The sequence below is a fragment of the Poecilia formosa genome, unplaced genomic scaffold, assembly GCF_000485575.1.
Source record: "Poecilia formosa unplaced genomic scaffold, Poecilia_formosa-5.1.2 Scaffold122, whole genome shotgun sequence".
Taxonomy (NCBI): Eukaryota; Metazoa; Chordata; class Actinopteri; order Cyprinodontiformes; family Poeciliidae; genus Poecilia; species Poecilia formosa.
Genome location: NW_006800061.1, coordinates 1,316,580 through 1,339,969, shown reverse-complemented (window position 1 = coordinate 1,339,969; position 23,390 = coordinate 1,316,580). Strand labels below are relative to the sequence as shown.

Sequence of the window (23,390 nt, the reverse complement as noted above, 5' to 3'; positions counted from 1 at the left end):
ATGGATGGATGGATGGATGGATGGATGGATGGATGGATGGATGGATGTTGCAGTAAAATCATCTCAATCTAGGTCCCAACCCCCCTCGTCTTCAGCTCCTCCGTATCTTCTTTCCTTCCTCCATCTTCACTTCTTCTTCCCTTTCATTCCCAGTGTGTGGCGTAAAAAGAATGAATGCATTCATGCATAGACATATCTATGCATTTGAGAAGGAATGAGTGTGACATGGTTTGAAAGGGAACACGTGTGCCCCAGGTCATGTCAGACCCCGTCCCCCCCCCCCTCCGGCTCTGCTTCGCCCAGTCTTCAGACTCCAAAAATTTCCACAGCTTTAATTGCCCATATGTAGCGTCTGCCCTCTGATTCCCCTGAGGTTTCGCACTCATTCAGGGTCACATGCTGCTCATGTTTCTGTATGTCTACAATGTTCCCAAACATATTTTACTTGTCCCATACCTAATTCGTGGGGTTTTAATGTATCAACCTGCAATTTGAGAGTTAAACTGCTTGATGTTTTTTTTTTTTCAGGAGTACATTTGTAAGGTCGGACACTGATGTTGGACCAAAATTAAACTGGATTTATTGGAAATCTGTGAATACAAAGGTTCCGGCTTGGGAATTCTGAAATGCCAAAAAAAAAAAAAATATTAAATCAGATTAATTGCTTTAACAATTTTTAACATGTTAAAATCTGTATAATTAATTAGTTAAAATGAACGTGTTAAAATTCTCGCCTTAATATTTATTACAGTTTTGTCATATTTTATGTTTGGCCCTTGATTCAGAAAATGATGTTTTTGTCTATAAACTAACACAGGAACTCATTGTTACTCTCTAATCTGGTAACAAATAACATTCCTTGTTGGCAACTCTCTGTCTTTGCTTTGCATAGCCACGTGCATCTGGCTTACACTCACGTCATGCTTTGCAATTTGATTGTCTAAAAATGACCTTTATCTATCAGACTCCAGATCTCTGTGCAGTATTAAAACTTACAGTTAAATGTAGAACTATTACATTTTTCATGCACGTTTATTTTCCCCAAAAGTCCTTTTTTTTTTTTAACATTGGGGAGCAACAAATTAACAGTAATTTAATACTCTCAAGGGCTCTTTTGTATCCACCCGAGGCATACATGATACCCGTGTGCTCTCACTCAAATTCTCCGTGTTTTGACTGTACGTACGCTTGTGAGGAAGTGAATTCCTAATACATCTCTAACTAAAATTGACCTCATAAATGTATGTCAATTACACACATTGACATACAATGTATGTATGTAATGGACATATGGTTTTCCTCTGGTCTGGAACATTTAACTTCACTTTTTACTTTTTGGATGAGAGCTGTTCACACCTACTGGCTGTCATAGTTAGAGGATGAAATGACTAATTATACATCACCAGGCGCTTGTTACACCAGGTGTTTAATTGAGTCCAAATAGCATTTTTGAAAACATCTGTTGTCACGTATTAACTAACTTCTAAGTGAACCATATAAGGCTTTTAATGCGGTTTGTCAGACGCCAGGTGGCGTAGGACAACGTGCGATTAGTGACCAAAATGGTTTTCCATATGTTTTACGCTCAAGTTTTGAAAACACCTCACAGACAAATTCACAGCCGCTCACTTATGTAAGAATCTACGTAGATTCTCCCCCGGGAAGACTGCACAGACGCTCAGGCTGTTGAAATCAGGACAGAAACATCCAGCCAGAGTGATGAAGAAGAAAAAGAAGAAGAAGAGAGAGATGAGGAGAAATGCCTGCAGGTTCCACACACACACACGCACACACACACACACACACACACACACACATTTCAGTTCAGGCAACAAATAGTGACGGCTGATATAACGTTTTAACCTCTGGGAATGTGTGTTGTGTGACAGGAAGTCTCTTCTGAAGATCTGCACTGTGACTGCCGCTCTCGTACTGTATAAACACGTGTTGGCAAAAAGCACCAGCTGCATTCCTCGTTTCTGTAGGTCTGTATGACCCAAAACGTCTGCCAACAACTTCCACATGCATCTGTTGCCAGAAACCACATGAAGTTGAGCAACTAGGAGCTTTGGGTTTCTCTTATTTACAGTCGCCTCTCTTAAAGATTCATAAACTGGGAACAGACGGATTGTAGCTAGAGTTAAACTCATCTAGTTCTCCGGCATTTCGAGTGGCTTTTCTTCAAAGAGCAGCGGTTTAAGTGTGTTGAATTCTGAGGTGAATAATATGAAGGGGATCAAACTTGTCCAATCTCTGAACTGCTAGAATCGCAGAAGACTGACGGACACACAAGATATGCAAATCGACTTCCCAGCGAGATGGAGAAGGATCCTCCAAACCATGCTGTGAATGTGCATTTGTATTCTAATTCCAGCTTCATAAAATATTTTTCCTCAGTGAAAATATGCGGCTGTACAATTTGTTTTCAGAAAAATGAGAACTGTTTCCATTTGGATTCTATCGTTGCTCTATTTGTCATGCTGCTTAAACGGTCTTCCGGAGTGCTTAATATAAACGTCTGCATTTTCTAATTTAAAAACAATAAAAACACAAACCAATCATTAAAGGAAAAATGATTGGTCTGTGAATGCTTTCGGCACTCAAATTAAAAGTTTTTTTTTGTTTGTTTTTTTAAATGTCAGTGCGATGCTATGCAACTGCAATACAATTAATTAATCAAGGATGCCAACAGAGAAAATGTCCCCCAAAAGGTCTTTTCTTTTCAAATAACAGTCAGCGTAATTGTCGTGTTATGTAATTAATACCATTACTAATAAAATATCAGGACCAACATATCTTTGGGCCAAGCAAATGATTCACAGCCATGGCCTACAGCACAGTATTCCAGTAGAAAGTAAGCTTGGAAAATAAGTGATTTCTGTGGTTTCTGTTTTTAGTCACATTTTAATAATACGTCCTATGGTATTTCCTTATTATTTTCCCCAAATACTCATTCCATTGTAATCCTCATTCATCCAGTTTCCCAAAGGTAGATTAAAAAAATATTTCTGACTGAGCTCAGCCCATTTTGTTGTCATTTGTAGCAAATGCTGAGCTGTAATTTGCATTGGAAAAAAAAAGGAAAACTGTAAAGAGAGACATTAGTCTGCCCTTCAGATCTCTCATGCATAATTTTACGAGTCTTCCCTTCTTTCCTCCTTATGGCTATCCCCTTATGTAATATTTTTTTTCTTTTGTTTATCTTCTTCTGTACATAAATACTTAAATCAGTAATATGTTTTTATCCCTCACCCCCCTAAATCCTCTTTATACGTCATCTTAATTCAATCATTTAAATTCAGTTTGTTTTTAAAAGAGCCAATTTATAACAGATCCCATCTCTTGGGTCTTTGCGAGAAAATATGTCCGAAATATTTCCACTAACTGCGCTATAAATCAGCTTCATACCGATACAATGCAATCACAGCAGAGAGATATTCGATTCAACAACCAACTTTCTTTCCTCTGTCATCTCCACATACTGCGCATTTTTCTTCATTAGGGCTAAATGTTCTTGTTTTTGCCCATTGTGCCATTTTGTGCATATCTGTTTAGGAGTATTCCCAGACTCCTCGTCTGCGCCGGTGACGGTCAAGCAGACTGACGTGTGTGCACTCTGTAAACCGAAAACCAAACACAGCACTGACAGACTGGATACACTAAACTCTCGCAGGGCTGCATCTGCTGGCTTGAACAATGTCAAGCAGAGAAAATCTTCAGCGTGACATCAACACCAGAGTCTCCTTTGTGTATTTCTCACGTCACACAGTTTGCAGAAGGTGCTGATCTTGGTGTGGTTTCCTCTATCTTTAATTGTTCTACCCCTGAAACCTCGGCGAATGAAGCTGAGTCGGCACGAAGACCGTTTCTCAGCAGGATTTTCAAACTGACGGGCCCACCGGTGTTTCATTTTGACAGCTTTGCTTGGTTCATCTTTCTTATGTGCTTTTCTCTTCTCTGCTCGTGTCTAATTGTCAGCTCTAATGCCTTCACTCTAAATATTTTAAGTCCAGACTCTACAGTACATAGACTTAAAGACCTGAAGCGAAACTTATTATCTTCAAGTCTTTTCTTGCCTTACGCATTGCCTTGCTTGCAAAACACTTTGATCCTTTTTTGTATTTTACTGTGCTACAATATAAACTGCAGGGTTTCCGCCAGTGTATTATAAGCCTGGCGGGCCACAAGGCTTTACTTGCGCCCCCACCAGGCTAAGCATTGCTTGTTTATTTATTTAGGTTTTTTTTAATGTTTGCTTTTCTCTAAAACATCATAGTTGGTGTGCAGATACTGGTAATGACTTCCAATAACACGTAATTACCTAGTGATATTTTCACATTTCCTGTCAACTTAAATTTTTTTTTTTTTTTCCAAAACATGGTGGCCCATTGCTAACCCCTACCACTGGGATTCTGCAAAGGTTTTTTTTGTAAGAACTTTCCACAATAGAACTATAAAGCTGTATTTTATCACTTTTCTTGATATTTTTTTCTTTGAAAGCGAGAAAACGTAACGATTTTATCAATAATTGGAAAAGCATTCATGTCCGGAAGAATCTAAGCCAGTCCACAGAATATTTCCCAGAACAGCTCGGGAATTATCACGATGTGTTTTATGATTTTCACTTAGTAAGTATGTGCTGGATGCCATTTTTTTGTCCAGTGTTTCTTATTGTCAAACATCAACCTTAACTGAGGCAGTACTTTTGGTGTTTTCCGGGATTATTTTGTGACCTCCTGAGTCGATGTTGATTTATTTTTGCACTATTTTGAAGTGATTTTTGTAGAGTGAACACACCTGGAAACATTCACTCTTGCTCCGTCCTGTTCCATGTGTAGATAACGACCGACGCTCCTGTTTTCTGGAGTCCCAAAACCTTAGAAATGACAATTTAACCTTTTGCAGACTGTTTTTGTCTGACTCAGCCTTTGAATTTCATTAGTTTGTGCTATTATGTTCTTTGAGATCTTTCATTCTACTTCATGTCGTCAGACAGGATTTACATCTATTTTTATGCCACAGGTCTGGCAGCAATCAGGCCCGTGTGTGGCTTGTGAAACTGAGCAAAAAAAAAAAAAAAAATGTTGCTGATCGCAGTTAATTCCTGATTTAACAAGGAGGCAATTGTATTTTCACAAAGGGCCAAGTTAGGTTTGAAACCTTGGCTTTGTGGTTTTCTTGTATTTTGTCTCTGCCTGATATCAAAGCCACAGTTGGATGACAAAGAAGAAAAAAAAACGTAAGAAATCTGGGAGAAATCCACCCATTTTCCCATTAAAGCAATAAAAATACAGATCTCGCTGCTAACATTTTTTTTTACTACGTTAATATTTTGTTCCTGCAGCATGGTTTTTTGTTGTTTTTTTTGACTGTAGGCCTACATGATGAATTTATTCTCTGATCAGAGCATCGTCTTCAACGTGTTTGCCGTGTTCCTTCTGGACGGCTTTTCCTTTTGACAAATATTTTTCTTGCAGATCCTCCCACCTCATTTGTGGATCTCTGCAGCTCCTCCAGAGTCTTGGGTTGGTTCTAGATTAGGAAAGGGGTGACAATTATTTTTTGCAAGGCTCTGTAAATCTGAACAATGCAGTCAAACGTGATTTTTTGCCATCTTTTTTTTTTTTTTTGAAGTCTAAACAAAGTGACTCACTAATTTGATTTAACCCTGTAAGAGAAATATTTTGGGCATAAGTCTTACAATTGTTTTGAGTCTAAGGTGATTTGGGAAAATCAGCCCAGCAGCATGTGGCGTTGCCATTCTGAAAGAAGCTTTTGCATGTTATGAATGTAATAACAACAGCATGTCATCACAAAGGAGAAGTGGAAATCACAGGAGCATGCTTTATACTGCTGTGATTGATAGCACAAATAAGACTATAAAGTTGTGGGTAAGTGTTTTTTTCATCAAATAAACATCTTCTTAATGCAGCGCAGATGTTGAGTGAATGGGTAATTGTTGTAGAACGAAATGTAAATGAGCCTGACTGCATTTTGCTGTGTTCTCGGCTGGCTCCGCAACTGTATACTCACAGTGTTGTTTGACTATCTGCGTTCTTGTTTTCACGATTTCCTGGATTCAGGCTGGGTGACCAGTTCTATAAAGAGGCCATTGAACACTGTCGCAGCTACAATGCCCGCCTCTGTGCTGAGCGCAGCGTGCGAATGCCCTTCTTGGACTCGCAAACTGGCGTGGCACAGAACAACTGCTACATCTGGATGGAAAAGCGTCACCGCCGACCAGGTAAGAAACTCTGCAAGGGTCAAGAAACCTGCCTGGTCCTGAAAAAAAAAAAGAGTCTCAGTTTCTCCCCCGTGCAGAATAGCATCTGGCTACATTTTGCAACCCGCTTGAAAATATCTGTATTTCATTTTTTACCTGATTTGACCTGAAATATGTTACTGGAACAGGAAGAAGACGGCTGCCTTTTGAGATAGTTCAGCAGATAGACCTCCAAAAGAAACTGAAAAAGTCTCAGCAAAAAACAAAAAAAAAACAACATATCATTTTGGTGGAGATGGTAACGTAGATGTCGCTACAAAAGTAAAAAGAGTTGTTTGTGCTAACTCGCAAGCCTGTAAGTGGCACAGCTTGCCACCGCAGCAAATTAGTAAAGCAGTTTTAGGTTTTATTCTAAATCTTTTATTCATTTTAGCAGCGCCAGGAGCATGGAAGCAGGTGACTGCTGTAGTGAGTGCTTTGCGTGGTTGTCTTAGTTTTGGGGGGATATTACAGGTATCCTACAACTGAAGCACTTGTCTCAGAAGTCTGAACTCTGATCTAGAAATAAAAGCACACATAGGCTAAGATTATTTGAATTTAAGTTTCCCATATGTTATTCTTAAATTCTGTTGAGCCTGTGAACTGCAGCCTCACTTACCTGGAGCGGCTCTTAGCGGGGTCTTCTGCTGGTGTTGCCCATCCGTGCTTCCAGGTAGAACCAGTCTGCTCATTCTTCTCTGACCTCTGCCCACGCCAGCTGCTTGCTCACTCTCTTTGTGTTTTTCTCTTTCCCTGTAAAAGCAAAGATTGACGTAGTTTGAAATCCCAGAAGGTGAGGAATAGCTGAAATAATTAGACCATGCTAGAAGCAAAGAATCTTGAATTCCCTTTCTTTGCCACCCTGATGGTCGTTCTGACATTCAGCAAGTTGTCTTCTGCGCATACGCACATCTACATGCCGTGAGTTGCTGCTGCGTGACTTAACGGTAAGCGGAGTAGCAGAGCGAAAACGAGGAGTCAACTCAGGAAAATTTGCAAGATACCAACTGGTGGGTGTATTTTGTCAATACTCTGATTCTGCTTCCAGGCTTAGATTAACCCAGGGAAGCATGTTAGCGCATTACCTACAATGTTTAGCTAATAGATATTTGTAATAAAAGAAAAAAAAAAAACTTAAATATGTGTATCTCATGATGAGGTGCCCATCAGTGATTTATCTTGAATCAAGTGTTCAGAATTGGCCATGCACATGTGGGTCCTCTGTGCAGCCAAAGGGAACAATCTGCTCCTTGGTGAGATCTGGACATAAATAGCCTGTGCTCCATCTTGTATGCAAAGCCCTTCAGGCCACACCCTATACTTTGTGGCAGACCTAACTCGCAATATATGCATTTATTCTTGGTTGATGCCTCCACCTCCTTTCTCTTGATTTTTTTTTTCTCTTTTCTCATGTGGACATAACTGAACCCCCTCTACACCTCCCACCCCCTCTCCCTTCTCCTCTGTTTTCTCCCAAGATAATGGGAGGAGGGGGTGGGGGGAGGATGAGGATTAAAGGCAGAGAAACGATCAAATTTGCTAGAGTAAAGTCAGATTTCAAATTTTCATTCCTTTGCTTTAGAATACGGGTTTCTGCTCCACTAGGATGCAAACTGGAAATTCTGAAACCAACCGGAAGAATCTAAAATAAGACAAAAAAAAATTTTAATGGCGTCTGACTGGGGTCAGGATTTTTCTCAAGATGTTGACCACTGCACTAAACATTACTGAAATCTGGACACAATAAGTGCTGGGGGGCTAAAGGGAGGAGATGAGGGGGACGAGGACTCTAAGTGTTTTTCCGTGTGTCTGTTGTGCTTGGACTCGGTGCATAAATTGTTAAAATGTTGGCAGAGGTTGTTCAAAATTCCTCCACAGTGCCTGCATTAACGAGTGTATGGCTGTGTGTGTTTTGTCCTTTTTTCCTGGTCCAGGCCAGGCGGCGGGGCAGATGTATACGTACCCGGCTCGTTGCTGGAGGAAAAAGAGGCGACTCCACCCACCCCTGGATCCGCAGCTCCGCCTGTGTGAGCTCCGGCTAGGTAATTCAAGCAACAACGCAGACCGGCAGATATACACACGCACAGACGTTCAGTTGAAACCCCGAACACTGCGAAGTAGCGACTCTGTTGTCCCATTTTGATTTGAGTTATTTTTACATGCAGCTTTCAGTTTGACGTGCGTCCTGCTGCTGCTGTGTTTCCTGCACTCTGCTTGTTTTATTAATTCTTGCTATCAGGCCATCTGGCTCTGGTTAGCCTCTCTCTCACCAGGTCTCCAGGTTCTTTTTTTTTTTCCCCTTCGAATCAATGCCCCCTCTCACTGTTCTGTAGCTGTAGACACACACACACACACGTACACACAAACACACACACACATACACACACACACACACACACGCTCATATACACCCCCACACATGACTCCTGCTCCCCCCCAACTCCAGCACAGGAGCAACCTCACTGGGCCTCTATAATCATTTGTCCATGAGGCATTAAAATGCAGCTTAGCCTTATGAGACGGCAGTACATGCTTTATTTTGTCAGTTCTCATCCCTTCGTGCTCACAGCGCTTTGTCTTTTGGGGGGTGGGGGGGATATTAGAAGTGGAATACCAGGGAACCCGATAAGAGGAGGAATGAAGGCGATTCTTTGTTTCCGCTCTCTGCCACTATTGTTCCCTCTTCTGTGTCCTCCAGATGCAATATAATACTCCAGAGCGTTCTGCAAAGAATGATTTTTTTTTTTTCTTCACGCGGCGGAAAGGGGAGTCCTTCTTTGTGGAAAATAAAAAATAAAAAAGTATAAGAAACTCCCCAGAGCTACAACCAACCAACCTTTAATGCCAAAAGATGAAAAAGCAATACTGGCTGTTTAACTATTAAAGCTGGAAAGCATTTGCAGGATATCATTGTGCAGGTCGGGTGAAATATATATGATACCACGACAGAGGAATGTGAATTTGTTCCTCCAGAGTTTTATCGAATGCTTCGTTGCTTTAATGCCTTCTGGATTAAGGGGTGTCCACATGCAGAGGATCTCCTTTGGACTGAATGTATAATGGTGATTTCTCAGTTTTTCTTTATGTACATTTCCTGCTCTGTGTTATCGGAGCTCATCTAAAAGAGTCTGGAACCAATTTGCTGTTTTCAGGCTCAAGAAAATGCACGAGACTACAGCAGCGCACTGAGAATAATTAGTTGTATGAGAGAAATCATAAATATTAAGCCGAACGATTCTGTTCGCTGCCAGAGCCCGTTTTTGATATGTAACATGAGCGGATGCCCAGGGCGGCATGAGGAAGGGAGTGCATGATCACAACTTTTTGCATGTGCAGACAGCGAAGAGTTGGTGTCTCCAACACATGAGCAGGGAAATACAACTGGCCCGACTGACAGAGCAAGTTTGTTCAGGGGAATTTCAAAACAGTGGAAATTGTTGCAACAGAAGATAATAATAATAATAAAAGAAAAATAAAAAGCACTCCCTGTAGAACTTGCTACAAAGGTTTTGCTTTGCAACAGAGCAATGCGGTGGATCTTTCATATCTTTGTTGATAGAAAAATCTCTACCTTATGGAGATATTCTGAATGAGTCTCCTCTGAGCCCAGCCCTGATAAAGGAAACAAAAAAAAAGTTTTTGGAAAGGTTTGCTCGATCTAGTGCATTAAATAAAACTTGAACTACAAAAGCAATTCTAAGTAAACTGATGGATTCTGAGTGAAGCTTGAATCTTCACAAACCTTCACATGACCTTCCCTGACCCCAGCTCTGACTAGAGCTCAACGTTAAGGGGCTGACGATAGAGGAAAACATAAGACATAAGACTCGAGGTATTTGACGGAAGTTCCCACAGGTGAAAAGCAATAAAGGTTGGACATGTTTGTGCTGCTGCTGGAGGTGAGGTGGGGGTTAGCAGATAAAGAAAATGCCCTGCAAGTCTTTCTCTGAAGTCGTCGGATACCGAAAAGACTAAAGGTTTGGGCGTATCGCATGCTAAACACGAGGAAACTTTAAACGCACATCTCTGCTTTCATCCTATTTTCATTCCGCTTTTAAAGTTCAAAGAGGAGTGATGTAGTGAGTTTGGGCTTTCACAAATCCTCCTTCACAGAATCGAATAAGTACGGAGTGACGGGGCTGACGACGTGCCTCTTACCTTGTCTTTGAAGTGCAACTGGAGCTGAGTTTATATTTTGATATCGGAGGAACAGTTGCGCTGGCTTACCGTGTAACACAAACGGGGTACAAACAGAGGTTTGTGACATACGGAAGCACATACTGAAACCAAATCCTTTCTTTCTGTTGCTCTTCGTCCCTTTACCCTTCCACCACAGAAGCTGATCTGGCGCCCAAACGCGAGGGGCCTCCCGGGGAGGCCACCGCCTTGGAGGCGCTGTTGAGGGGGGACAACGCGTTGGAGAAAAAAAACAACCTCAGTAAGGATGAGGAGACGCTTCTGGAAATACAGGTAACTTTAAACCAACCCGGCGTTGAAAATGAATGACTGTCTTTCTCACCTTTGTAGCATCTGACTGGTTTACGTGCCTGACGAATGACCGTCAGTGGTAAAAGTAACGTTTCTGGCTGTTCCTGCATGACAAAATCTGTAAAACCCATTAAAAATGTGGTGGAAAAAAAAATAGTGCCTTGCAACCATGATGTGTTTTAAAGTCTACACAAACCTCTGTGCTGTATTTTTATTTTTAGCTTGTTTTTCCTCATCTTGTTTTATTTGAACCTACTAGGGGTGTGTTTTTTTTTTTTTTTTTTGTAGAGAGTTCTGGAAGCAGAGGAAAACGGGGACAGTTTCCACGAAGATGAAGAGTTTGAAGCAGATACACCAAAGAAAAAGAACAGGAATAGAGGCAAAGTGGGTAACAAAAGCCAAAAATACGTCATTCAGTTACATTGCTTAAACATTCACATGCTTTTTTTTTTCATTACGACTAAAACACTTGGCTTTTTTTATTCTTCTTCCGGGCTGGGCATTTGATCACTCTTCTCATCAGAATTGGTAGAGCTAATTTAAATTGGCTCTATGTCCAAAAAAAACCCAACCAATTTAAATGAGCTCTGGCATTTCTGTTAAGACGAGTGGTTAGAAAGGCGTCACCCGGTTTGTTCTTTACCATTAGTCTGCAACCTTTACAACCTAAAGAGCCGTTTTGCTCTCAGGACAGCCAAATGAAACTCATTTGGAGCTGCAAATGTCTCATGGGAAAAAAAAAACAAATTGTCATATAAATATCTGCTTTAGGAAATGTCTTATTTTTATATAACCAGCATTTTATTTTCTATTTTTATGATTTAAAATAACGAGAAACATAAAAGAGGATTTACATATTTATACTAAAAAGCACCACATAGATTCCAATTTAATGATTAAAAACATATTACTGGTACTCTTAGTGACATTCGTTGTGAAAATTCAGCACAGATTCAGTGCAGGAACATTTTGAAAAATGGTTGAAAGCCTGTATTTGCTATTATTTTATTTATTGTATTTAAGAAACATTAACTGGTTCCTTTTAATTTTTAACCAAAGCTATTAAGAAAGTTCAACATGCAGCTGCAGAGACACAGGTTGCTGCTATTCTGTACAATTTTGACAATGCGTGGGAGAAAGGTGGAAATAAATGAATAAAAGCCTGAAATAATACAAATGTATTATATTTAGTTCTATGAATGAGAGCAGTAACATGAACTAAACTAATGTAATCTTTGCTTTAACCTGTAAGCGTAGCAGGGTCGCACGTGTGATAAATGTTTGTTGTTTCCTTGCAGAGCAGAGGATCGACTCGCAGAAGGACAGAATCCGTTAATGCAGAAGACCTGGACAAACCCTACATCTGTGACAGTAAGGAGACGCAAAGCATGTCTCCTCAGTTTATCATTTGCCCTGTCATCCTGCTGTTATTACACCTCCCAACCCCCTTCCTGCAGAAGTTCCCATGACAAAAAAAAAGATCTAAAATGTCTGTTCAAAGAGAAAATACATGTTGATGAAGAGCAGATGTAGCTTCTCAAGTCTCTTAATGTCATCCCTCCTTTTTTTCCCCCTGTTCCTAAAATAAGCATGTAAAGGGACTCTGATGTTTATGCAGAATTGACCAGCATGCCCCCCCCCCCCTTTTTTTTTTTTTTGTACCTGGACAAAATCCCCCCTCTCCTCCCCCACCATAGGAGTCGGGTTGTTTGTGGACTGAAACTCATGCCAATCGGTTTCATTTCCATTTTTGTTTCATTCTCTTTCCGTCATGGTTTGCTTCTGTGTCTCCTCTGTTCCAGATAGGTACAAACAAAAGCATAACTCAAAAAAGGCTGAAGAAGGTATCTGAATTTGAACTTTTCTCTCTCCCAGCTCCATGCTATATCGCGGTGGTCAGCCTTTTCGCTAACAGCGCAGGAATGTCTGAGAGAAAGCTTCTGATGCTGTATGCTTGGGCTTCTCCTTGTGGATTCGCTGCATGACACTAACGCTTTGCCATGAGCTCCTGTCGCTACCGGTCGCAAGTTCTGGTGTGACTTCACCGACAGATGCATGTTGCGTCGGTTTCTCTAAAGCCGCCGAGGAAGTGTTTCCACTGGGTGCAAATTATTTACTGCTTTGTGAACTTTGTGAAAGTTGAATTGTGCTTTCAAATCAAGAAATATGTTTTTTTTTTTGTTTGTTTTGTGTTTTTTTTGAGGGGTGGAGGAAAACTGCAGCTTATGCAGAATTGCCTGCTTCACACACACCACATTGCAATTGTTAAGCACGGTGGTGGAGGAGTGATGGTTGGATTTGATGAGATGAAACTCCTTTATGCTTTTCTACGCCACACCAAATACCCGTTTGAAACTTGAAATTAATTCAGGATCATTGTGCTAGTTTAGAAATTCAAGGCAATCCGGCAAGCTTTCAATGTTTTTGGCATGGAAATGATTCCATTATTGTTTGTCTTTTACTTTTGATTAATGGGTTCAGCACAATTGGATGCCAGTAAAAAAAAAGAAAAATCATCATGAGTTCATGCTTTCGTGCTCATATTAACAAAACAATAAACAGAACTAATCTACCAGTACATCCAAAGGTAGTTTTTAACTTTTCGGTGTTTCCTGTTTGCTGTTTGTTTTTTTTTTTTGTTTTTTTTTGCTGTTGCTTTGTTTATACATCCTCCTTCTCAGCCCTCAGCTGGTGAATTGTGCTAACGGACGCGTCACGTTTCATCCGCAGTCTGTGGGAAGCGCTACAAGAACCGTCCGGGCCTGAGCTACCACTACACCCACACTCACCTGGCCGAGGAGGAAGGCGAAGAGGAGAAGGACGCGGAGACGGCTCCGTCGTCGCCTCACAGTTCGGACAACCACAAACGTGAGACGCAGCTCTCGCAGCTGACCTCGTTATGGCGGTCTCTATCAAAATATTCCTTTATGATGGTTTCCTGTTCCTCCGGGCAGCTCAGAAGGGCTCTGATGGAACCATCATTCCCAACGACTACTGTGACTTCTGCTTGGGAGACCAGGACGCCAACAGGAAGACGGGGCAGGCGGAGGAGCTGGTGTCCTGCTCCGACTGCGGTCGCTCTGGTGAGTTTGTCGCAAAGACAACAAAAAACAAGCGAACCCCAGACGGTGAGATGAGTTTATGAGCACAACCGACTTTAGAGTATTTGCCTCCTCACAGATATTGTGAAAATTGTGAATGTTTCGGTGTCAAATACATTTTAATACTAGAAAAACATCACCAGAGTAAACGCAAAATGCGATCTTCTAGTGATGTTTCTTTTTATATGTGGATTTACGCCGGTTCAGAGGAATTTTGGCTCGAAACAAGTCATTGTGCTGTAGCTTGCTGCTGTAGGACAATGCTGCTCTTTTTGCCTACTTACTGTTGTCAGACAGCTTCTATTTAAGTAATATTTCGACTCTACAGATCTGGCAATAATTAGGTCTGGATGTGGCAAATAAAAAAATGTGGTAAATCGCATTTTAACAATGAGGGCAATTATTTTCTGCATCTTGAGCCAGGTTGGTTTGGATCCAGCTTTTGGAATAATTGTGACAGTAAAAGGAAAACAGGAGAAAACAGGAGAACTATGTAAGAGAACCAAACAGTTTTACACAGACGTTAACAACATTAACAATGAATTATCTTAATACACAGCAAAAGACCTGGATTAATGTCTCCACCATGCATGTGTGGACTGTCTCCTCCCACTGTCCAGAGAAAGTTAGGTTAATTGATTGCTCTAAATTGCCTTTAGGTATGAGTGTGTGTGTGCATGGTTGCTTGTCCTTTGTGTCTCTGTGTTGCCCTGTGACAGAATGGAAACCTGTCTAGAGTGCACCCCGCCTCTTGACCCAATGGCTGCTGGAAATGGGTACCAGCCCCCTGGGACCATGCAAGGACAAATGGGTGTAGACGACGGATTGGATTAATTATTTTTGCTACTAAAATAGCAAACCCAAATTTGTGCGTGCGTGCGTGCGTGAAACAATTTAAAGTTACACTACAAAAGATTCAAAAGATTTATGAAAAATGTAAAGATTTATCAGAGATTTTTTACAAAGTCTGAACTTTAAAGAGGTTTTCAGCCCTTTAGAAAAGCCCAGACTGTTTACCCACCTTAAATGTTTTAGCGCTCATTAAGCTCAGCTTGGATGTCAGCGTACATTGTGGAGGTTTTGTGTTATAGACAAATACAAGTAGAGGAAGTGATGTAATGTATTATTAGTTGTTTGTGCATTTGTATTTAGCCACATTGAGTCAACAACCTGTAGAATAATCTTTAGCCGTAGCTGTAGCTGCAGCTGCAAGTCTTTTGGGAATATGACAGATTGAATATGAAGACGTTTAAAATAAATGAATACATGAAGCTCAGTCAGGTTAGAAGAAAAGTGCCGATCAAGGTCAATTTCAAAGTTGCCACAAAACAAGCGTTTCTCTTTTTGTGGGTTATCAATGACCTCAATGAGTGAGACTGAACAGCTGAAAAACCGATATTCCCCATTTTTAATATCTGCTGCTTGGTTCAGTTCTGCTTGCCTCGTCTGGCTCCGTCCCTCCGTGAGGATTTCTGCTTTTAGATGACATGCCGTCACTGCTTGTTTTCTTCAGCTCCGTGCATCATGATGCCGCAGTTGTCTGCATCTCTTCCTTCCACATCACATCCCGCCCCCTCCTCTGCTTTGTTTATCCCTGCGAATCATATCTCAGATCACCTGCAGGGAGAAGGCGGAAAAATGCATTTGAGCGAACGAGCATTGTCAGGACAGGAGAAGAGCGAACCAAGCGTGATGTTGCCTGTGTTCCTCTGACGTGGATGTTTTCATTTTGGCTGGAAGACCACAATTATATCTTTGTGTTTAGTCAAGTTAGAAGCATAAACATCAATTTTTTTGTTAAGAGTTTATGTGATAAACCAATAAAATCAGTTAAATAATCGCACAGTAGATGGACGGAGATACGTTATTGTAAAATAATGGGAAAAGTTTTATTTTTTTACATAAAAATTATTTGTATTAAGCCTTCTTAAGCCTGCAGAAAGAGATGTGGTCAGATAAAAAAAAATAAGCCTTTCTGACCATGCAACACACTAAATTTGATGATTACCTGAATACAATACCGATACAGTGGATTGTGATTGTTGGGATGCTTTACACAAATTACTTACACAAGGGTGCATAGACATGTTCGCACAGGTGAAATGAGAGTTGTATCAATTTGTAAATGACTTCAAACACCCAAACAACAGAAAGTATTTTTATAATCTGGAGGATGAACATCACTTAAGGTGGAAACTTCTCGTAAAATATGTCCAATAATGTCTCTCCTTGTGTTTTTTTACCTTGATGCCCCTCCAAAGGTCACCCCACATGCCTGCAGTTCACAGAGAACATGATGCAGGCGGTCAGGACGTATCAGTGGCAGTGCATCGAGTGCAAGTCCTGCAGTCTGTGCGGAACCTCCGAGAACGACGTGAGCATCGTCACGCTAAGCCTCGTCGTGTCGGGAACCGTCGCCGAAAATCTCTTTCTTCTCACAATGTCGAGTGTGTGTGTGTGTGCTTGTTTCCATTCAGGACCAGTTGCTGTTTTGCGATGACTGCGATCGGGGATATCACATGTACTGCCTGAAGCCTCCGATGACCCAGCCTCCTGAAGGTGAGAGCCGGTTTTTGAAGATTTTTTTTTTTTTTTTTGCACCAAAGACATCAGTGGACTCAAAACTTTTTAGGTTATGTGCTTTATGTTTGAGAGAGGCTTCAGGATAAGGCTATATATGGAAAGAGAGAGGAGAGGTGATTTCTCACTGTGTCTTTCCAGGGAGCTGGAGCTGTCACCTGTGTCTGGACCTGTTAAAAGACAAGGCCTCGGCTCACATAGAAGCATAATAGGAACCATGGGATTATCCACATACACACAGCATCATGGAGAAGCATTGCTAACCCTTCAGAAAACCTTGAAAAGTGAGGCATGCCCCAAATCCAAATTTTAGTTTGACTCTTTTCACTCTTTGGTTAGCACAAAGTCCACACTCAAGTCTTTAGATGACAACAGTCATCTGTGGCATCTTCTGGTGGCTTTTCTATCAACATATTTAACATTCTCGCCCTCAGCACCGCCGTTGCCGACTGATTATGTTTTTGAGATCATTTTTTCTATCTTAACCTTATTGATATTTAAAAGGTAGCTGACTTTTGAAGGAGAATCTGCTGCACTGGATTTTATTTAGTCATGTCAAAGTAAAGGGGTTCGCTAATACAAATGCATCTCACGCACAATACAAACTTTTATTTGGAAAAAACAAAAAACAGACATTCGCTTTTCCTCCCACTGCAATTATGCACTACTTTGTGTCGGCCAAATCAAAAAAAAAGAAAAAAAAAGACTTTAAATGAGGCCATTACTTTGGCCTGATGTGGAAACTTTTATCCCATTTTTTTTTGCCTGGCACGGTACACAATAAGTGTTTGTACATACTTTTTGCAGTTTGGTGGAACCACACATGTGGAGCAAACTCCCTGGACAGAATTTAAAAACCCACACAGAGATTGCAAGCGGCTCTCGAAAAACCCCCACATGCACACATTCCAGTACATTAGCAGCTTCCTGTTTAAGAAGACAAAACCTTTTACCTCTCGTGTAGCCGAGCAACACTCAACAGATGCACATGTCATCAGCGAGCAACCTCGACCGCAGGTCAGCGAACAGCAGGTCCACCGCTCAAGCACATCTCTACCTCACCACCCAGTGGACGTCAAGGAGCCAAGGCAGAACCGATAACCCGCTGTTGTTGTTCGCTTTACTTAGGACATGCGTGACAAGTGTTTAGAAGGTGGCGTATCACTTCTTTTCCTCTGCTGCTCTGCGGTCTCCAGCCGGGAGAAAGCTGAGTTAGTTTGACTGATTTCTGTTTAAAGTGCTCCCTCCAGCTTCGCTCCGATGTTTAGACTCTGCAGTGACATTCCTGGCTTATATCTGGGAAGACTCTGCACTGGTCTTCCCAGTTTTTCACCGGGTCGTGTCAAACCTCGCAAATTTACGTCCAGAGCCGAGAGGAAATGAAGGGATTGAAAACGCTTCGACTATCGTTTGTTTTTTTTTTTGTTTTTTTTTGTTTTTTTAATCAACGTCTGTCTTCTGTATCCTTTGAGTTTTTTTTTTTTTTTTTTAATCAACGTCTGTCTTCTGTATCCTTTGAGTTACTGTTATTTCTGGTGCTCGGCAAACAGATGATTTCACCTTTCTTTATAATTATTTATATGTTGCTGATAATCGCTAAGTCATGCTGTCAATGACCTCATTTACTCTAAATCACGGATTCCCAAACTGTTACTGTTCCCATCTCAACAAAGTACTATTTATGGCACAACTGTCATCTTTTACAGATAAATTATACCATTTTCTCAATTTACAAAAAACAACAACTTTGCTTAGATTATGTCCAAAGCATAAATGAATAAAGACAAACAAATTGTAAATATGACTCATCAGCTGTGTCATCACTAAGCTAAAGCTTCACTCTGTCAAATCGTTTAATTTTACACTTAATGCCCGAAGATGACGCCTCCTTCATTAACGCTACGGCAAACTAAACTCTAGTTCTGAAAAAAAATGTGTTCTTCATTATAAACTCTCTTTAGGCAAGACTTCTTGGTTAAAAGGAGCAAAAGCTGCTGAAATATGCAGCTTGCAAAACAAAACCCTCAGGCAAAGATGAATAGAAATTATTCATCTCTACACATTTGTCTTTTTTTTTTTAGCAGAAGTAGAAACTCATGCTGAAAGTTTGGGAAAGAATAATCTTGACTTTGAATATATTCAGTCAGGGAAAAAAAACATTAAGAAATCAATCCTTGTTGACACAATCATTGGTGCCACAATAATTGGTATATGTGTTGTTAGTTTTATTTTTATTATTCTGCACTTAGAAAACCTAAGGCAGCTACAGACAGTGGTTGCTTTAAGCATTTCTGGGTTTATTTGTCTACTATTCATAAGCTCAATGAATATTGAGCTGAGTTTCAGTTCAGACAGAGTCTACCAGATTTTTATTTTTTATTTTTTTTAATAATAATCAGGGAGTCAGGCCCACAATATCACAGATCTTCCACTTTACTATATTTTTTTTAAGTGCAAGTAGAAATGAAAAGTAGTTCTCCAAGAAATTACTCATGTAAGTATTTGGTAACACGGCTACTTAAGTACTGAGTAACTGATCATGACAAATTACGACAAAAGAAACACATTTCCCCCCGAAAATTTTTTAATATAAAACTTATTAAGCTAATGTTCACAGTACAAAATGTATATATATGTAAGTACTTCCAGTGACGATAGTGTTTACTGTATCTTTTTTGACCTACAAATGGCACAACAGGCTCGAAAATAACGTTAGAACAACAAAGCTTTTGTACAAACAAGAGGTTTCACTCCGACATAAACCCTAGGTTTGTCTCTGTGTCTCAAATATTTTTGGTTGACATATGTTTGTTCTTCATTCTGTGAAGTTACTCACACTGGGTAGAGTATCCAGAAATTTTACTCAAGTAAGAGTAGTGATACTTCCTATTAGTATTATTTAAGCAGAAGTAAAAAGTGTGGCATTGTAAAACTGCTCCTAAAAGTAATTGTTTTCCAAAAAGTTACTCAAGTAAACAACTAGTTCTTACCCACCTCTGTGGATTACTTGATTTACTTTGATGTGGGATTTCCTCTCCTGCTAAATAAATAGACTCAAATTTCCATCATTGTTAATATTATATTATCTGAGACGATGCCAAGATAAAATAAAAGATGGATTTATTTGAAAAACCTTCAAACGTCCTAACCAGAGGCTGAGTTTGAAGGGATGTGTGGACAGAGAAACTATCAGGAATATTTCGCTTATTAAACACAGTCTTCTTGTTTAGCTACATGTCTGTGTGTGAACAGTTACGCAAGATGTTACACCTTTAAAAAGTTTATTTTAATTTTATATCCTTTTTCTGGATTGTTTTTTACTTTACTGGTGCCACTGCTTTAAATTAGCCAATGTGGAAATATAAACCTTAACCTCAGGCTCTCAAAAAAATAAAAAGTTTACTTCAGTGCCCAGGTAGAAATATATCAAAGTCTTCGTAATGCATTTCTGTCTGTTTAAAATAACATTTGCTCTAGTTGTACGTGAGATGCTTCACTAAACGTTTAAAACTCTTCAGCCGTACTTTTGTTTTTATACTGAGCTAAACTGGTGACGAAGCTAATGCTTGTATAAAAATAAGTCTGTCCAGTAAGCTCCACAAAAGGAAGAAAAAATAGTAAAAATTAAATATTGTATTTGTGTCTCGATGTTGTGTGTTTGTTTTTGATACTGCTTTCCACAGACAATCAAACTGTAGCATAGAATTAGTATGTTTATAACAACGAAAGATTTCCTAATCTTTAATAAAATCTGTTTTTTTTTTAAATAAGTCAATGTGTTTTTTTTGTATAATAATTTCACTAAATGAAATTTTGTGCAGCATTTTGTTAATCTAAATTGTTCAATTTGTGTCTGAATAAAGATTTCTCCATAACTCCTGTTAAAAGTGTTTTTACAGACATAAATGAAGGATTTATGTCTGTATGACTATAAATATATGTGTATATTTTTAAAAAATGTTGTCAAAATCACTCAACGACTACAACAGCTCCAAATCATCTTTGAAAGTGAAACAACAGAGAACTAATACTTAATACTTTCCCTAAAATACACATAATTTTACTTGAAGAGATACATGTTGTTATGTTTTACATGACCACTAGAGGTCAGTAATGAGCTACTGAAGATCTTCATGTCAGTGGATTCAAAACATTTAAAATAAGCAGCACATTAGGAAGTACAACGTTTAGAAATCACAACTGTTGCCCTAAAATTCAATATGGCTGCCTTGCATGTAAAATCTCATGACAATTGCAACACAAAGAAAGGGTTAATCTATACTTCAAAACGGTCCTTTATTGTGAAAATGTTGGTTATAAAAATAATTTTCTTAAAGTGTCTTGAGACAATGTGTTGTGAATCAGCCCTATATATATAAATAAACTAAATTAAATTTATTTTTTAGCATTAACCAGGACATCACTTTCTAATACTGACTCTCTAGACAACACTCCAATATAATCAAATGAAGACAGAGTATTCACTTGTTTATGTTTTATGGGTTTACATAAATTGACAAGAGTTACATGAAGAACATCTGCTCTGATCCAGAGCAGATCAACAACCTGTAGTGAAGGTTTTCCTCCTAATTTGATGGGGAGAAAAAAACAAACATTTTAGGCGCTAAAGGGACTGTGATCATATTGATGTCACAGTGTTTCTGATTTTGTATTTTTGTGTTCATCTCAGCAGGCGGTAGTCATCTCTGTGATGAAGGACAGGAAAGAGGCTGTGGGGAAGCTGGGATTTGTTAGAAGTTGCTCCAACAGGTCTTTGCCTTTCTCTCTAGTAGTCACTGAACACATCGCCCCTTTCCACATGCGAACCATTGAGCCGCCTGGTAGAAGAGAAGATCATTATCAACCTTTGAGACTTAGTGATCCAAACTGAAGACGTTTTCCATTTTGTTTGTGACCGTGTGTCCTACCAAGAATGGTATTGATGTTTTTCATCCAGGAGAAAATTTTCAGTGAGTTGTTCTCCTCTTGAGTCAGATCGGCAATGTTTGGGGCTGCATCCCCCGCCTGCATGCAGAAGTGAAAAAATAACAGACGAATATTCAGCGAAATAAAGATATTAAAATAAACACGTCAGTGACGGCGTAAGTACCCGTAAAATTCGGCTCGGCAGAGGATTCAGGAACAGCACAGACTTTTCCAGGTTGGAGTGGAAATGAGCTGCCGCAACATACTCTGCAGAGTCCAACCAGCTGTCTGCAAATGACTGCTCCTCAGCGGAGTAGTGGCTCTTCCTGAATGGACAAAAGCCGGGAGATGACACAAAGAAATATTTGGAAATATAAGATTTTGAACATCCACTTCATCATGTAACATGCAAATTCCGTGGTAAGGCCAACATTCAAATTCACAGACTGATGGATTACTTGACGTTGCATGTAGAAGAGGCGTAAGTCGTAGCCATTTGAGCCACCCAGTAGACACCAAGGATGGAGTCTTTCTTCTCGTTGTCAGGTAGAGTAGACTCAGATGTTGGCTTGAGAGCCTTAAAAGACACAAGTTGATCATTAAAGTGATAGAGGTACAGCTCAATAACTTGGAACGTCATCAAATATGGAAAGTGTTTATGTCACTCAAAAAAAAGAAGCGACAAATGCTCATAATACACATTCATGTCGCACAGAGTGATTTATTTCAAGCATTTGTTTTTGTTATTTTTGATTAATCTTACTTACCGATAACTTAAACTTATAGCTAAAAACATTTGAATGTTACCTTATGCCAATTTATTAAAGGGATTTTTGAAATGGAGATGTTGTTGTTGCCATATTGTGGCCTTCAAACTGAAATGGGAAGACTGCCTTAATGTTGTCGTGGACACCCTCCACAAGCAAGGTAAGATATCAAAAGTTACACCAAAATGTGTCTCCGCATAATACTGCATATTATTGGAAAGCTTAGTAAAAGGAAAGTGTTGGTAGAAAAAGGTACACAAACAACACTGGCTACATTTCCGGCGTCATTTTAATACCTGGAAAAAAGCATCCCACTTGGTCATGGCATCAGAGTGGCTAGCTGAACATTCAGTGTAGGTTGAACAAAAACCCTCTACACCTGCAGGCACCTGAAGCTTGATCTGGAAACATGACAAGAATCATTGTATCCATCACTATCAATATTCAGGTTGCATCTTGTATGGTGACAAAAAAAAAAAACAACCTGAATGTTTTCTCCCAGGAAACCCTGTTGTGCAGCAGACAGGAAGGGCAACGCTGAGGTGAAGTAGTTCATACCTGAAAAAAAAAAAAAAAAAGAAACATACAGAGATGGGCAGTGATTTCTGTGAGTGTTTTGTGTTCAGATTTGGTTTGTTACACTTACAGCCCCAAAAACTCTCGGGTGAAATACACATGGCGTCTCCTGTTTGTAGACCGCAGGTTGTTGAACCGGACGGGTCGGCAAGGCGACCTACAGAAGCAGCAGATTTACACTATGACATTTCCCAGTGTTTGGGGATGTTTAGTAAATAATAAAAACATAACAAAAGGCAGTTTTACCTGAGGATTTCATCCATCCAAGCTGCAGTGCCAGCCCCCAAAAGGGATTCTCAGTCTGGGTTGTCCCCATGTAGGTCAGGTAAGGGTCTGTACCTGCAATCACCAGACGATAGAAACTCTGGCGGTTTAGGTAATTCCAAGGATTGGGAGTCAGAATCCCATCTTGCATAGGTAGTTCAGTCACTTGGCCGGCAGTTTGCGACCAAAGGTTCGGCAGGCCATTTTCCAGGACAAGAGCAGAGCTGCTTAAAGTCACCGCCGAAGCGAGGAGGAGGCCAAGGGCCGCCAAGCACAACATGATTGTCCTGGTTGATGGAGAACAAGTGAGCCGAGAGTGTGCACTCAGGACTGACAGCTGTTTGAGACAACAGGGCTTATGTACTCTCGCTGTTCACATGTCTACACTCTAACTACCATGACAAAGCAAACACACACAATTTAATG

The 23,390-nt window shown here is 40.1% G+C and overlaps 2 protein-coding genes and 2 long non-coding RNA genes across 5 annotated transcripts in view; 1 reads left to right on the top strand and 3 right to left on the bottom strand.

Moving 5' to 3' along the window:
• Positions 1-21,028, top strand: part of dpf3 (double PHD fingers 3) — a 24,321-nt gene extending 3,293 nt beyond the window's left edge. The window contains exons 2-13 of one of the 2 annotated variants that reach the window (XM_016675872.1): positions 6,084-6,244; positions 8,197-8,304; positions 10,599-10,732; positions 11,039-11,134; positions 12,049-12,121; positions 12,553-12,594; positions 13,481-13,618; positions 13,705-13,833; positions 16,113-16,225; positions 16,329-16,410; positions 16,573-17,855; positions 17,904-21,028. In XM_016675872.1, coding sequence (XP_016531358.1) covers positions 6,084-6,244; positions 8,197-8,304; positions 10,599-10,732; positions 11,039-11,134; positions 12,049-12,121; positions 12,553-12,594; positions 13,481-13,618; positions 13,705-13,833; positions 16,113-16,225; positions 16,329-16,410; positions 16,573-16,640 — 1,144 coding nt within the window. In that variant the 3' untranslated portion in view covers positions 16,641-17,855; positions 17,904-21,028. Of the gene's footprint in view, positions 1-6,083; positions 6,245-8,196; positions 8,305-10,598; positions 10,733-11,038; positions 11,135-12,048; positions 12,122-12,552; positions 12,595-13,480; positions 13,619-13,704; positions 13,834-16,112; positions 16,226-16,328; positions 16,411-16,572; positions 17,856-17,903 lie in introns of those variants that run through there. The other variant, XM_016675873.1, reaches the window with a different exon arrangement.
• Positions 5,102-6,123, bottom strand: LOC103144181 (uncharacterized). The gene is made up of 2 exons (XR_476893.1): positions 6,034-6,123; positions 5,102-5,532 (listed from the first exon to the last, which is right to left on the bottom strand). It is a non-coding gene; the product is annotated as an uncharacterized LOC103144181 (long non-coding RNA).
• LOC103144182 (uncharacterized) lies at positions 6,192-13,619 on the bottom strand. The gene is made up of 4 exons (XR_476894.2): positions 13,540-13,619; positions 6,882-7,015; positions 6,380-6,474; positions 6,192-6,282 (listed from the first exon to the last, which is right to left on the bottom strand). It is a non-coding gene; the product is annotated as an uncharacterized LOC103144182 (long non-coding RNA).
• On the bottom strand, positions 20,912-23,346 carry leg1.1 (liver-enriched gene 1, tandem duplicate 1). The gene is made up of 8 exons (XM_007561042.2): positions 22,947-23,346; positions 22,771-22,857; positions 22,609-22,682; positions 22,421-22,525; positions 21,816-21,934; positions 21,542-21,683; positions 21,360-21,456; positions 20,912-21,269 (listed from the first exon to the last, which is right to left on the bottom strand). Exons 1-8 carry the CDS (start codon positions 23,242-23,244, stop codon positions 21,118-21,120), a joined length of 1,074 nt encoding a protein of 357 aa, XP_007561104.1. The 5' UTR covers positions 23,245-23,346; the 3' UTR covers positions 20,912-21,117.
• Between the last annotated feature and the right edge of the window lie 44 nt (positions 23,347-23,390).